Below are 15919 nucleotides of genomic sequence, written 5' to 3' on the forward strand. Positions count from 1 at the left end.
TGAAATTATATATCAAGACTGGATATTTTCCATAAAATATTTACTACTTTTTTCAAAAATTGAATTTTTTTACTTCCCTTGACCCCTATGGTCAATGTAGATCAATGTCTTGGATTAAAGGTAAAGATTTTTTGTTGATATTACATGACATTATCTTTTTATTCGTCATCGTTCGAAACACTCCAATGTTCAAGAATGAATTTCGCATTTTTCTTCTTTCATATTTTTTCCGAACTACTCACTAATACTTAAATATTTGATGATAACATTGTAAACATTTATTTTTCAGTTTAAATTAGATTAATGCGTTTGTGATGCTTCCAAGTACCAAAAAGGCCCACGATAATAAAGTGTATTGAATTCAAAGTATATTGAATTCTAAGTAATTTGAATTTTTCACATGATCTCAAGTTAAGTCTCAGTTAATGACAAAAATCGTCCTAATTTGACGGAGAAATAATTTATCCTCGGGGATATCAACAGAAATTTACATCCCGTGCGAAAAATCCACAGATAAAAAATCATTCGCCTTGACCAGGATTCATACCCGGATCCCTCGATTTCCGAACAAGGTGGTATGGACTACTGAGCATATGATGCCACACAGTGGCGCAGCGAGGGGGGGGGGGGGTTTGGGGGGTTAAACCCCCCCAGGGCTCGTAGAAATTTTAAAGTTTAATCCATTTTGCTTCATTAGATTGATATTATTAATAGAATAGTGCAAGGATTAGTAAAAACATCCCTCAGAAAGCCGTAAAACTCACCATTTTGAACCGTTTATCTTAAAATTCCGCAATTTATTAATCTCCCACCTACCACATATCGTAGTGGGTATTCCATACCCCCACACACCCAGGTATTAGTTGCACCTAAACCTATCCCAGCCTTAATTCCTAGCTTCGACCCCGATGCCACAAGCAGTCCAAATCGTGCGCAAGGCGCCACAGCCGAAGAGCAAAGCCCGAATTTTGACCGCATAGAGGCGGTAGCTCTTGACTAATTGAAGAATACCGGGACCAGCCACGGTGATATCTTTGCGGATGACTCCGTGAAGATATCACCGTAGCTACTCCCGGAATTCTTAAATTTTTATTCCGTCCTTCAGAGTAACAGCTCCAGCAATAGCTATTTAGGGACAAAAAATTATTGGCTCAACCCATCCTTCTCTGAACCATATCGTCAATCGTAGAGCAAGAAACGTCGGAATGAAACATAACGCGGATAAACCCATCTCTTTGAACCCAATATTTTCTGAACATTTAATTTTTTTTCATTCCGCCGTCCCTTTTCCCATCACTTGTTCCGCTGTGTTCAAATTTTACAACTGCCATCCCATCACGAGCCAATCGCGGCGTAACAATGCGACCGTATTTTCTGATTGGCTGAAAGACGGTTCCAGCGATGGTTTCCGTGACGGAAAAATGGTCGTGCAGAGTGATGGAGAAAGAGATGGTACGACAATCCCTGAGGCCCACTTGGAATATGACCATTTTACAATGCTACTCAATTTTACCTCAATATTTCCCCTGAGGAGATACTGGTAAATGTTGGAAAATATTCTATGTTATAAAAAAATCCACCAATAGCGTAAATTTTCGACACTTACTACTACAAGAACAAATAAACAAGAGAAAATATGACCGTTCGAGCAGGAGTGATTAGTCCTGAGGTGGGTAAAAACTGAAAATTATGCAAATATCCCATTTTTGACCTGATAGAATCAACGAGCCGTCGTTATTTTATTTCATGATTTATGAGAAAATTAATTATGACCGAAGATAATGCAATTAAAGATAAATTCCATTGTTTAAATACTCCATAAGGATTTTATAAATAGGACATGAGCACATGGCTGCATGCAACCGCGTTTTAACCAATATTAAAAACTCGCATATACTACTGGAACGGTCATTTTTCTGCCATAATTTGGATCGATCACAAGAGCTATCGCTCGAAATAAACGGATAGCAAGATCCTGTGATTCAGGCTAATTGCTGCCGGTTATTGCTGCCGATGGCATGCACATCGACGACTGACTCTTTCAGCAAATGAATTTAACTTTAGCGATTCATGTCGGGATCGGGCAACCTATTATTAACTGTCTGTCGCCTCCGGGATTTGAACCCAGGTCCATGCGATGTGAATCCAGCACTGTAGCGACCATCATTACAAAAGAGGATCCTCAAGTAGGCCGCTTGATGTGTTGCCACTCACCACGTACTTAAATGGGTGTGAAAAAGTCACCAACCACGTCTCAGACTGAAAAAAACATTTTAATTCCACGAAGAAATAAGTTATAATCGGGGTTCTTACCCAAAATTTATATTCCTGAGGGTGTGATCCATCAAAATTCAAAATTATTCTGAGTTATTGCTCGCAATTTCAAATTCTACGCTGGAAAATATTGGAAAACAGTGGATCGCACTACGCTCATCGCCACGCAACGGAGATTTTTAAAAACCGATTAATAAGCGACCGAAGTGACAACAAAAATCAAGCTTTTATGGGATGGAGTAGTGGTACCATTTGTATGTAGCACCATTGACTGCAGCTACCACACCAACCCGATCTCCAGTCAGAGCAAACATGTTTGGAAATTACGAGCTTTTATATGTAGAGCGAGCTATTACGAGCTTATATACGCTACCGAGCGGGAGTTGTGCGTCTTTAAACACAAAGATTAAATGTAGAGGCAATATATTTTTGATATTGCGGGTGGAATAAGTTCTTAAAAATACCTATCGTAGGAGATAAAGGACAAAAATCCTCCCCATAAGCCCTACCGATGAATACTTTTCCATGAAAAATTGATCATTTGCCTAAGCAGAGGAGTTGTCACACAATAGGGTAGTTTTCTTCATCAAAGAAAACGAAAGGCATTCATTGCGATCCGTTACCTACCATTAGTGTATTCACAATATACAAATTATTTGGTTTTAGAAATCCCAGTTTAGACGAATGGCAATGGTCAATTTTAACCCCATTTGAAAAAGGCCAGATTGGCGCCCATGCGATGCCATTCCACGTGACGTCACAGGGGCCTAGATGCTATGCGAGTAGTCAGGATTTTTACATCGTCTGAGATTACCAATGCATGCTTGAGGCACAGAGCTCAGGGAAGCATCTCTGAGAATCACAGAAGCATCTCTGAGAGTGAGCATCACCTATTAAAACTGGCCATGGTCGGAGAGTTTCCTTCGTTTGATAAGGTATTAATAATCCTTATTTAATCCAAGCGCTACCTAGTAGCAGGGTACTCTGCTACCTGCTAGCAGCCTGCATCGTAGCGGCGCTCATACCCTCGCAGTAAGGTCACATCACACAGCGGCAGCCGGAACCAGAATGACATCACACGGGCTTTTCTCAGCATTCATACTTAGCCATCGCGTTTTTTCACGCTTGAAAATGTTCACTTTTAATTTAATTACGAAAAATATATATCGTCATTTAAAGATCTAAAAACGTGAAATACGGGAGTAATAATCTTTCGATTTAGGCAATAAAAAAAAGGAAACGTAGAAGAAGCCGCTCAGGGCCGCTCAAGGAAAACGTGATATGTTTTTACCCACTCCACAAAGTGTCTTCCTTACGAAGTGTTTTCTTTCAGGCGCGCTCGCCCACACACGCAACGTCTATTATGGTGGAAGAGTGCTATGGAGAGCAGAATGCCTCTGTCCAGATCCTTTGTCCTCCGAGCAAGAAAAGCCAAATCGCAAAATCCTTCCATCAACGTGGACATCAAACAACGCGCTCACCCACACAAACGACGCGTTTAAATACCTTTCTAGTCTTACCCTTTTTTTATTTTTTTTATTTTTTATTTTATTCTCATACCACCGAATACGGCTCATATTGGCCATTTTATATCGGGGTATTCAACAAATTTTAACAATTAAACGTAGACGAACAACCATGCCCTGGACAGCGGAAATCTACCCAGGCGGGACTCGTACCCGCGACCTCTTGTTTGGCAGGCGAGGACGTTACCCCGCCGCCACCGAGGCCGGCCAAAAAAAAACATTTTTTTGGTGAAAAAAAAAACATTTTTCTCAGAGATAAGGTGGAAAGAGTGCGGCTAGACCACAGGAATGAACTTTTGAAGTTGCTCCGCCGCTCTGAGACCAATTTTCGTGAAGTCAACTGGTGCTCCGTTGAAAATAGAGTGGATTACCGGAGACGAAAATAAAATTGCTCCACATCCGTTTTCGGAAAAAGGGAAATGCTGAATTTGGGAGGAATCATATATTGACATAACATCGTTTAATGATGACGAGAAGGGATTTAAACGTAAGTCGAGGAAAGAATAGATTTTTTATGACGTAATTCACCGAAGGCTATTAACAGGTCTCCCTGTCATTGGAAGCTTCGTTCTCCACCCACAGCGAACACAGCTGGCCATATTTGAGATATAATTCTGAGGGAAGATTTTTAGATTTGTTCATTTCCTATTGCAAACTGCATCCGACAGTAAAGTTTGAATATATATAAGCTTTGCATCATAATAAGATAAATCTAAATTAGCATCAGTTTAAGGTTTAGTTGTATTAATGTTATCTGCATACATAGCGACATACTTGTAATTAGGGAATAAATAAACACCTAAGCCTCCCCAATAAATTAGCCGATAACAGCGTAAATGAGCCTCGGTAATGTTCTGTTTCAAAATTAGATAAATAAAAGATGCAAAAATAAGAAAGAACTTAACGGTAATGAATATAACAGCTTGTAGCTGAAGTTTTTTATTAGAGCCCCTATCAAAGAAATTCTACTGCCATCAAAAAAGTAACGGCAGTGAGGCGTAAGGCAGATATGAAATTGAAGTCTTAAAATCCAAACAATACAAGTCCTTCCAGCGAAGTTTTGAGACCTATTCTTATTTTTTACACAAGTATTCCAAGCTTCCGAAGCCAGTTCTTCAACTTTTCACCATGAATTATGATGTCAATACGTGTTACATCCATTTACGCTGAAATTGATCGAAGCAACAGCACTAACGAAAATGGAAACAGAATTTATGTGATATCCCAAATTTATGTGACATGAATTAGTTTTTTGATGAAATTTTGCGTGCTCTTAGTATTAACTAATGAGTACCGTGGAAAAAGAGAGATAAGATAGCTATTTCTTCATGTAACTCCACCATCATCCTCACATGATATATTGACAGATCGTTATGATTCATTATCATGACTTACAGGGTAATAAATATAAAACAGCAACGGGAAAAATAAAATTTCAAATTAATCAAGGAAAAATCACAATAATTCTCCTGACAACTCAATTAATATTTATGCTGAAGTTTGAAACAGTCAATCAGGAGGAAGTGACAAGGAGAAGAAAAGCAAAACACCGTTACAAAAACCTTCAGTAAGTTTATGGGACGCGGATAATACTTAAAAACCGCTAAAGAAAACAAGATTAAGGATTCAAATGAAGACAATTTCATTTTCCCATGAGGAAAAAACATCGGAATCCACGTGGATGCACCATAAGATGACAATTTTGAGATAAGTCGAAAGAAATACGATATTAAATGCAAACACGCATGACATTTTCTCTCGCTGAGACGTGCATTAAGGGAACGAAAGCACTCACTCGAGTTTTTATGCCTAAAAATATTCAAATTGAGTGTTTTATGACAATACGTCTGCAGCGAATGCAACTACGCTGACAAGAACTCGAAATGCTGGAAGCAGGAGGGATGAGAGTGAAGTGCATTAGGGACGGCCACCCGGCAACTTAAAATCGAAGTCTCGAGCAGATGACTGCTAAGAGAGAGAAAGAGGAGACTCCATAGAGGTCGCATCTTCATCAAAGAAGGCTTGGACGCTGGCAGGAGCCACGAAGGGGACCCTTTTCCCCCCTCGGGTTCTTTGAAGGGGAGACGCCAATTCAGTGCAAGTCACTTTGAAACGAGTGCTTATCGTCCTTGTTTCAACTCTCGAGAGAGAGCTTTGAGAGATGCTCTTCTTTAAAGAGGATGCGTGAGGACTTCCCCTCGCACGAATACCCTGCGCTCCTACCAGGGAACACTGAAGGGCTCAAGGTAGACGTAATCCCACTCCCATGAATAATCACTTGAGTTGCACTCCTTCGAAAATCAGTGGGATCCTACAAAAATTTTCTGTAAGAGTTCATTATGATAGAGTATGAAGACCAGCATTGCTCCCCTTCCCGAATCGAAGCACGCTTACTTTTAAAGGCATTCGCCGAGAAAAATTGATGGCCTTAACCCTTATTCAAATAAGTTGATGACGTCATGAAGTCAAGTCTGGCTATATTCTATTTCACCAACCGTGAAGTATGGCAAAAAATGGCATACTCTGTGATAGGTTAAAATTCAGAAACTCATTTACAGATGGTAATGGTACTCAATTCCAAGTTACATGACAAAGAGCCTCTTATTATATTATTATGAACAAATAGACACCGTTTCTCCGCTACTCGTCGCTCTTCTGCATGGGCCTCATGGGTGTATTTTCGATACGAAGCACGCTTACTTCTCGAGTTATTCGCCGCGAAAACTTGATGGCCTTTACCCTTTTGCAAATAAGTTGATGACGCCATGAACTCATGTATAGCGTGTCTCCATGTCTATGTTACTCATCGATCTTGTGCATGGGCTTAATGAGTAGATTTAAAACAGATGTTCTCTTTAGTATCCCGAAAAAATACGTATCATTCATGATTAAACGAGAAATGCTTGGAATGAAAGATTAACGCAAAGGAAAAAGACCAGAATACCACATATCCCCTCTACAAAAGAATTAGAGTGTAAATACATTGGAGGTTATTAAGAATCGGAAGCCACAAGATGCATTTCAAAAAGGGATTAAACATTTTCCTAATGACTCCCTGATGACCTAAAACAACAAAAAAAGCCAACAGATTATTTTTTAAGAACTTCGCAGAGCAGTTTTAGTATTTTTTTCAAATCCATCATTCGTTAAAAGTTAAGCCATGTTAATTCCTATGAAAAAAAGCTTTTCGAGGAAATAATTTGAAGATCACAAGATTAATTTTATGTTCTTATATCGTATTTTACTAAACCGGGAAGTCTAGATAAAAATTGCATTCTTTGTTACATGTGAAAACTGAGAGACTCATTTACTGATGGTTATTGTAGTATATTTTAAGTGGACAACGTTAATATGACAGAAAACCTCATTTTACATTTTTATGTACGAATAGCTCTTCGTTGAGAATAAAATTTAGGAATCCTTTGAATAATTTGGCCATTTTGACTTTCGAATTTTTCGGAATGAACTTAATAATTGAAGTAAATCACAGAAAATTGAGTATTCTAATAAATAAGGAGAAGATAAATTAATATATTTTAGCCTATGGGATCACTTTTCGGATTTACAGGAGAGATTATCATAGCATATCATGTTTTGCCACTGTGACTTGCTACTTAGATAAGTAAACAGAAACTTACTTTCTTTTGCAAAAACCTCAGTCAGTTAAAAGTAACAATCGGCTTCCAAACATTAATAAATAGATTTTTTGCCCATTGAAATATGTTTCACAGTTGAAACGAAATAATGAACCTGTGGTCAGTCCAGTGAACCAGTGATTAAAAGGACCATGTATTGACCCTCGTCCTTCGACCAGTCACCAAGATCTCTCTCCCATAAGTAGGCCTCCTACATTTTCATGAATTACAATCCTTGTGATATCATTTCTTTTGTATTTTATATACGATTTTTAGAACTCGTTGCGTTATTTACGATTTTTTCCTCAAATTTGGATAGTGTTTAGACTTTACTACCACATTTAAAAACGGCAGGCAATGGTAAAATAGCGAAAACTTGCCTTCGTGAAATCATGGAGCCCTACCCATACGCCACTTCGCTCGAATTGAAAAATAGCAAATGGTATATTCCACCTTCATTACACAAGTGATTTGCTCTCAGAGTATCATATTTTATTCGAAATTTGTACATGAAATATGATTTGATGCTTTCCCGGCGAAGGATGTGGGTAAACTCTTTTCGGGATTCCCACCGGGTTATTTTTCCATAATGGCCAACGTTTCAAGCTCCGACTCGGGGCTCATCCTCAGAGCTTAATATTGTTTTATTTTCTTGTGGCTGCTAAGTCTTATTGTTAAGATAAATTTAGTTAATTAAAATATATAAAAGAAACTAAAAAGTATGAAGCCATTTATTTTATCGCACCTAAATGTAACTAATGAAACAATCAATTTCCTTATTTGACCTTTTTTAAAACATTATGTTCTTTGCAGAAAGGTTTCTTGGGTTTTCCACCGGTTGATATCGTCCATGTCTCCCGACGTTTCGATCCGCGACTTGCTGATCATCCTCAGGAGATCTTCCGAAATTCCGATCATTCGGAAGATCCCCTGAGGATGATCAGCAAGTCGCGGATCGAAACGTCGGGAGACATGGACGATATCAACCGGTGGAAAACCTGAGAAACCTTTCTGCAACTGATACGCCGGGAAAACCTGAGATCATACATTATGTTCTTTAACTGTAATAACAAACTCCTGTAATGTAATGTCAAGACTCATGGCATCTACCGCGTCCCGTGTGAGTGCGGAGAAGCTTATATTGGAGAATCTTGTCGCACCATCGAGACTAGGCTCAAGGAGAATAAGCGCCACTTAAGACTGGGGCAATTGGAAAAATCTGCCATTGCCGAACATTGTGTGAGCCAAAGCCACACAATTAAATTTGAAGAGGCGAAATTACGTTGCCATGCCAAAGGTTTTTGGGATCGCCTCACAAAGAAAGCTATGGAAACAAAGCTGGAGGAAAATCACTTTATTAGAAATTCTGGGTACTCCATCAGCAATACCTGGAAACCCGTTCTACATAAGATATTAGAAGTAAGGAAACGTTCGCGAAGACGAAAATCCGAAACTAACGCCACCTAGCGTCACAGAGATAATCAATCATGATGCAGTTGACCAAATTTGCTCGTTATTACAGTTAAGGAACATGATTTTTAAAAAAGGTCAAATACGGAAAAAGATTGTTTCATAAGTTACATATAGGTGCGATAAAAGAACATGCAGTATATTTTTTTAGTTTTTATATATTTCAATTAACTAAATTTATTTTAACAATGAAACTTAGCAGCCGCAAACAAATAAAACAACTAACCTTCTCGGAGCTAGAGCTCGGAGACCTTGATGACGGCACAAGTTGCCGAAACCATGGTCGGTGTAAATAAAAGTGCATGGAAACAGACAAGTGGTTTTAATAAGATGAATATCAAAGATTTCCAACTTTATCACGTCGGACACTGTATCTTTAAATAAAACAGCATTTAGCCCTGAGAATGAGCCCCGAGTCGTAGCTTGAAACGCTAGCCATTATGAAAAAATTTGAATGGTGGGAATCCCTAGAGGAGTTTACCGACATTTGTACATATTTATATATTTTTTACCGTTCTGCCTTCTAGTTAGCGGGCTTATTAGTTCTGAATCTTATTGCTTCCACAGTGAGAGACGGGTCAGCGTCTTCAGCGGGAATGAAGGCGCTTTGAAATTTCCGAGGGGAGCAATGAAAATCAAGAAGATGGGATCGGTCTAACCTTTCAAGGACATCTGAAGAAGAAATTGAATACAGGCAACTAGTGACCGCGCTCAAAATACACCAAATTATTGATCTACATAATATTTCAAACCTTAATTTTAATGTGTGATATTTCTAATCCTGCCGCGTCAACGGCGGTGAAATATACAAGAATTGCCATGATCAACTCGTCATACGCCTTAATCAACTCGTGTATGGTTGGCACTTAAATTGCGTGCCTGATTTTTTGGTTTGGAATGAGTCTTTTTCTTGGTAAGTTAAGCCGTGTCAAGCAATTACGTGTGCGGTATGTCCGACAGCTATCATCCTAGTGCTAATCCTTTATTTAAATGGAGAGACAGAGAAAAAAAGGCTAAAACATGTGTATCCTATTAAGTAAATAATAAGACCAACGATATACGCAAAAAAGCATATGAATATGCATAGCAAATTGTATTGTAGGTACGCCGCGTCACCGCATTCCATACCATCAGGGAGCTGCCGCGGACTGCGCGCGCGGCAAAAACATCCATTTTATTTTGGTTGATCCTAACGGTCGCAGTTGATTTCTTTGGATGGACACTCTAAAACGTTTGATGTGATTTTAACGTAAATATCTCGAGATAACTCGGTGATCCTTTTCATATAATACCAAATAAATACAAAATTTCGACGAAAAACAGTCCTCCAATTTCTATCGTATCGACGATAAATATCGCAAGACAGCGAAGAAATTAGGTTTTTTGAAATGTAAAATAAATTTGGAACTAAATAAATTATACCTTATTAACAATTCACTTGCAAAACGATTCACTTTCCAACGTCCGTCGAGCACGATATTCCCCGTGGCCAGCAGTAAGCTCCAAACTGTGCCGCACGTTCGAAAAATCGATCTTTATTTCGGAGTCGGAGGTGGTCGCAATTCTCCTATAAGTATCATACACTACAGGTTTCTTTTTGCATATGTGGTGTATACATCTCGAGGTAACTCGGTGATCCTTTTTTTATAATCGTAAATAAACACAAAATTTCGACAAAAAAGAGTCCTCCAATTTGTATTTTATCGGCCACAAATAATAAAACTTAGTCGTGAAAGTTGCCAAGAATTAACAATAACAAACCGCATAATATTACTGTAAATATTAGCTTCTAACGAATGATTACAGAAGGTGTGGCATTAGTTTTAACATGCTGAATTACGAAAAAGATTCCATGCGGGCCTTTTTGCGAAATTTGTTCAACTTTTAGGCCAAGTAATTTGTTGGCAAAAGTAAGCTATAAACGGTTTGCGTCAAAAACGCAATAATGTATTGGAAAACTCCAAAAAATCGTTTTTGAGGTTTTGTCCAGCTTTTTTCGATTTCAGCCCTCTCTGCGACGTTTCGATAATAATTTGCCATTGTCCTCAGCGAGCATGTAGCCCGAAATTTACTTGGAGGGAGCTTGGGTGGTCTGCAGGTTACCTATACTGACATTATGCACGCGTCAGGCGGAAACTATATCATTATATCAACAATCTTTAGATTTCATTTGAATAAAGCTCAAATTTAAAGCCATCTTTAGCTATTGGCAGACATTACGAAACGTAATTATATCAAGAGTTTCAAAGAATAGATGACTCACAGCGATTTCTCATCAGATAGATTGAGAGTAGTCATCACAAAGGAAAATAATATCGGCGGGAGGGATATAGCCCCCAAATTCACCCCCGAAGTATTAGTCGAGTCCTTGGGGCAGATTGGTTGATCTTATTGTACAAGCCATCCTGAGGACGATCGAAAAAATATCTGTCAAAACGTTGCTACATATGGAGAATGTAACCCGGTCGGAAACCAGAGAAGAAATCATCGCACCGGAAAATCATAAAATTATTTTTCCTGTTGGTATTCGAAATAATTAGATTAATAGGTCTCTCTATGGTTTTCGGATTAGCGGCGTTGAAGTTGTTTCATTTTGAAAACAACTTCGACGCAGTCATGGAGACCCGAAACCATGGAGAAACCTGCTCATCTATTTTTTAATACGAGCAGGGCGAGGGATGCTTCCCTGGTAAGCTACTACGGTAACGCAATATATAGTCGTTCATTTGTCAATCACCGGAAACAGCATCATTGGCCTTTTACATCGGAGTTTTTAATATAAAAATTTAACGTACAATATAGAAATTCATGCCCTGAATAGGGGCAAGCTACCTAGGCGGGACTCGAACCCGCGACCTCTTTTGTGACAGGCAAGAATTTATCTCTGCATTTCTTCAGGGCTTTCTTCGGCGTCAGCTTGTTTGTAGACAACAGTTTCGCTGGCTATCCTGCCAGCGTCTTCAGGTCGAAGGTGTCAGCTGTTTGTTTCGCTGGCAGGATAGCCTGCGAAACTGTTGTCTAGAAACAAGCTGACGCGGAAGAAAACCCTGAAGAAATGCAAAGATCAAACCATCGCCGCGGAAACCTACGTTCTGGCAAGGACTTTACTCCGCCACCACCGAGCCCGGCAATCATGAGCGTCATTGTAAGTTATGAAATAATGAAGGAAGCTTACCTTTGACGCAGGATGAGCTGACGTAAGTGTTGAGCGTGGTCGACGCACTCTGAGCACTGCGGGCGCTCTGCGCGCTGTCGTGCCTCCTCAGCAAGCACTCCGAGTTCCGGCACCGACACTGAGGGCAACCCTGAGGCCCAGAGTCCGACGACTCGGAGAAGGAGACGCCGGACACGACGCCCGCCCCGGAGCCCCGGAGTCGATTCCCACGCCGGGCGTTCCTCAGGCTCTCCATGTACTGCTCGTCCGCCCACGAGGCCCCCGAGGGCCCCGCGTCGCACTGACGGGACTGCATGGCCACGCCTTCCGAAGACCCCCACGGGCTCAAGAACCGCACCGAAGAAGCGGGTGAGTGGGAGGTCCCACGCCCGGTGGCCACGGGTCCACCAGCCCAGTCATCCTCGATGCCCCCAGCGGGAAGATGGTGAGGATGGCAGTGGCAAACTAAAGCTTGGACTGCAAGTGGTGTGGTTGAACAGGGGTTCTTCAGCGTGTCCGCTGAACTCACTCTCGGGGCCGCTGCGAGGGAGTGAGGAAGGGACTAGGCGGTGGTTGACATGCTTGGCAGTGTGCAGAGGGGAAGGGGCGTGCCTCCACCTCGTGCAGTCCCTACTAATCGGCTGATCATCGATCCGTGATGGATTGATTCGGCATACCTGTTGAAATAAAAGACACGTAGTCATTGAGTGTGGGTGCCTATATAATATGCATGAATTCGTGAACGTACATGCAGTGCGCAACATACACAAGTAAATGGATGGATTCAATGGCATGGCTCTTGGAAGAAGGCCTACGGCCAATGTCAGGCACAAATTGACGTATTGGGGCCTCGACTTTGGATCTTATTTGGGCTAAATCTTGTCCACTATAGTTCACAAATTTCCACGTAGCTTAACTGGCTAAAGCACTCCACCGGAAATCGGGGAATCCGGGTTCAAATACCAGTGAAAGTGAGTGATTTTTTTCTCTGTGGAATTTTGACACAATTTGTGCATTGCGGGTGACTCCTTAAAGTTGTCACTGTAGATAGTTTCAGAATTGACAAGTTCAACTAGTTCCGGACTCGAAAAATAAATTTATTGATGGTATAGGCTATTTGGGTTTCCCACCGGGTAAACTGCGTCATGAAGTTTGACGATTCGATGGTAAGGGCGTCTATGGTACTCAGAACTTGAACTCATTTATCCCCGAGGACGATGGAGAACTACACCATCAAAACGCTGGCTTGTATCCGTACAGCATTCACAAAAAACATACTGCGTTATGCGTGACATTTAACCTAGGTATCGAGAAATAAGGCAGTTAAAAATTGAATCCTTCGTGTTCTCCGATTAATTTGTCGACTAGTTTTTATTTTATTGCGATTGTATTTTTATTTATAATGTATGCTTATACGTGAAAACACATCACGTCTTCACCTCAAAATTTATCCTTAGGAAACATTTAAAGTTCAAATGCGAGTTGATATCAAGGCAAAGCGAAATATCACGGGAAATGAATGAATATAGATATTTATATGAATTATATAAAACTTTGAATTGAAGGGGCAACAATTATTAACGGTTAGCCATCACGAACCGCGCATAAATCTTTTAAAACTGTCGAGAATCAAGTATTGGTAACAATCACTTTTTATCTCGCGTGAGAGATATAACTCCGCACCGAAGTCCAAAATCCGAAAAGTATGCTTTTTCGCTCGTAAACGGTTGCGGGGTTATTCCTGAGGCGAAAATTCAATTTCCCAGTGCAATGTGGTAGAAAAAGTGAGCCACGTTTGTCAAGTTTTTTTTCATCGCCGACAGACATTTGCTCCAGGAAGCTATTTCCACGGTAGTAACCATCTGCATAATCAAGCCCAGTACCTGCGTCACGAATGTAATGGCAGCTTCCTCTCTTCAGCAGCAGCCTCTTCTCGAAAAAGAAGCTAAAATGTCACGTTCGAGATTTTTGAACGCTCTAGTTCCATGATGGAATAGCATTTAAAATCTAAATACGTTCGGTCAGGTTTAGATTCGCCGAGAAAATGCTTTTCCTATAATCGTGTCTCTGAAGGAGAATAAACAAAAAGGTAGCAGTTACAATTTACCCACGTTTTTTGGTATTTGACGTGATATAAGAGATATGGAAATGGAATCGATATCCACAAAGTATTTCTGCTTAAAGAAAGATGAAGTACCGAGAGTACGGCGATCTTTACGATGCTAGGTTATATTTACAAGACTACTTGAATTAGTAGTTCGTTTATATCATAGGACCCCCACTTAAGAGATTGATATTTAAAGCTAATGAAATTACGAATTTTTCTCGGATTTTTATGTCTTGCACTTTTATCACTGGATTTTCAAGATAAGTATGTAACAGGTTTAATACGAACAGTTTACACTCTATGACAGCTACAAAAGATATCAGATAAGCCTTGTAAAAGTAGGTTCATATATGTGTAGTGAGATGACGTGTTTCTGCAACCGACAGATAGATGAAACCCTCATGAGCAAGTTTATACTTTTTTCCAGAGGTTAGATGGCAATAAGAAAGATAGTGCAATCATACCATATTGCATGTCAATTCATTGGAAAATTAAGGTGCGTAATAATGGTTTGATCTATCAAATTCACTGTAGTTACTAAATTCACTGGAACGCATCTCTAACAGTATTACTTACATTTAATTACAAAGAACAGTTATCGATTGGCATCTTAAAATTATATTTACCTGCTCATTAAGAATGAAGTCGGTATTATTCTAAAAACTATAAATAGAAAAATAAATTACGGCACCTTTTATAGTACCGCTGAATTTCGTAAAGGTCTTGTAAAAATATCCTAAAAATTTTAAAATACCAGTCGCTCAGTACCATTTACGAGGAGATGGATGTAGAGAACCCTTATGCTTTAACTGACGCCTATAATTTTTACAGTTATACTTCCATATAAAAGTGGAGGAAATTTTCTCAGTAAAAACACCCTTTACCTATATGCAACATCTCTAGCTGTTTTTTTATTGGTTGATCGGTTTATTGAAATTCTGCCGGAGTCTTAAATGGCTACACGGAACCTTGTGAAATGTTTATTTGCTAGTTGTATTATATTAGAACTAATGTATTTAATGGATTGTTTGAAATTGGTGTATTGGGGCAATGTTAAATCCTTAGTAGCATGATATTAGAATTAATGTATTATTTTTTACCGCAGGTTTCTTTCCTGTTGCTAAACCTTGTCTTAGATAGGTACGTTTGTTATTTATTTGTATATTTCTAATGCTGTTACTAGGCAATAGCCTACTTGCAGCAATGTGTAATAATAATAATAATAATAATAAAATAATAATTTTCCCAGTTCACTCAGAGCGTAATGCCAAATCAGTGCCATTAAATTGACAAAATAGCGCAAGCAAAGAGTAAGAAATATCTAATTAACAGGAGTATAAACCAACTGAAAATGAACCTTTCATTTGCAAGATTAAAACGCAATACGAGCACACTTCATTGCACTGCATCCGGACCCGAGAGCAGAATGAACTGTCTTCCCAGCATCGCGAGGAAGTAGACCAAGGACGTAATTAATCGGTCATTTGCTATCTCCGATGAAGAAGCCGACCGCTCCATTTACATCCGAGAGCTCGTGCCAATAAAAGCAAACAGTTCCCGGGAGCGAGGCACGACGTTCTCTTTTTTTTCGCGTGCGCCACGGTCCAAATGGGTCGAATCTCCCTTGCCTTCATACCCACGACGTGTGTCGCTCCCTTACTTCATCTCATGCTGCAACTTAAACTGGAGATAAAACTAGGACCGTAAAAACGGCCGTAAAATTTTAGAGGGGTGTTTCCACAATCAACAACTT

The 15919-nt window shown here is 39.7% G+C and overlaps 1 protein-coding gene across 1 annotated transcript in view; it reads right to left on the reverse strand.

Moving 5' to 3' along the window:
• LOC124171157 (monocarboxylate transporter 12-like) overlaps positions 1–15919 on the reverse strand; it is a 639467-nt gene that overhangs the window by 505334 nt on the left and 118214 nt on the right. Inside the window, exon 2 of the mRNA XM_046550295.1 lies at positions 12081–12736. Coding sequence (XP_046406251.1) covers positions 12081–12375 — 295 coding nt within the window. The 5' untranslated portion in view covers positions 12376–12736. The remainder of the gene's footprint in view (positions 1–12080; positions 12737–15919) is intronic.

Source organism: Ischnura elegans, chromosome X, assembly GCF_921293095.1.
Source record: "Ischnura elegans chromosome X, ioIscEleg1.1, whole genome shotgun sequence".
In the NCBI taxonomy this organism is placed as follows: Eukaryota; Metazoa; Arthropoda; class Insecta; order Odonata; family Coenagrionidae; genus Ischnura; species Ischnura elegans.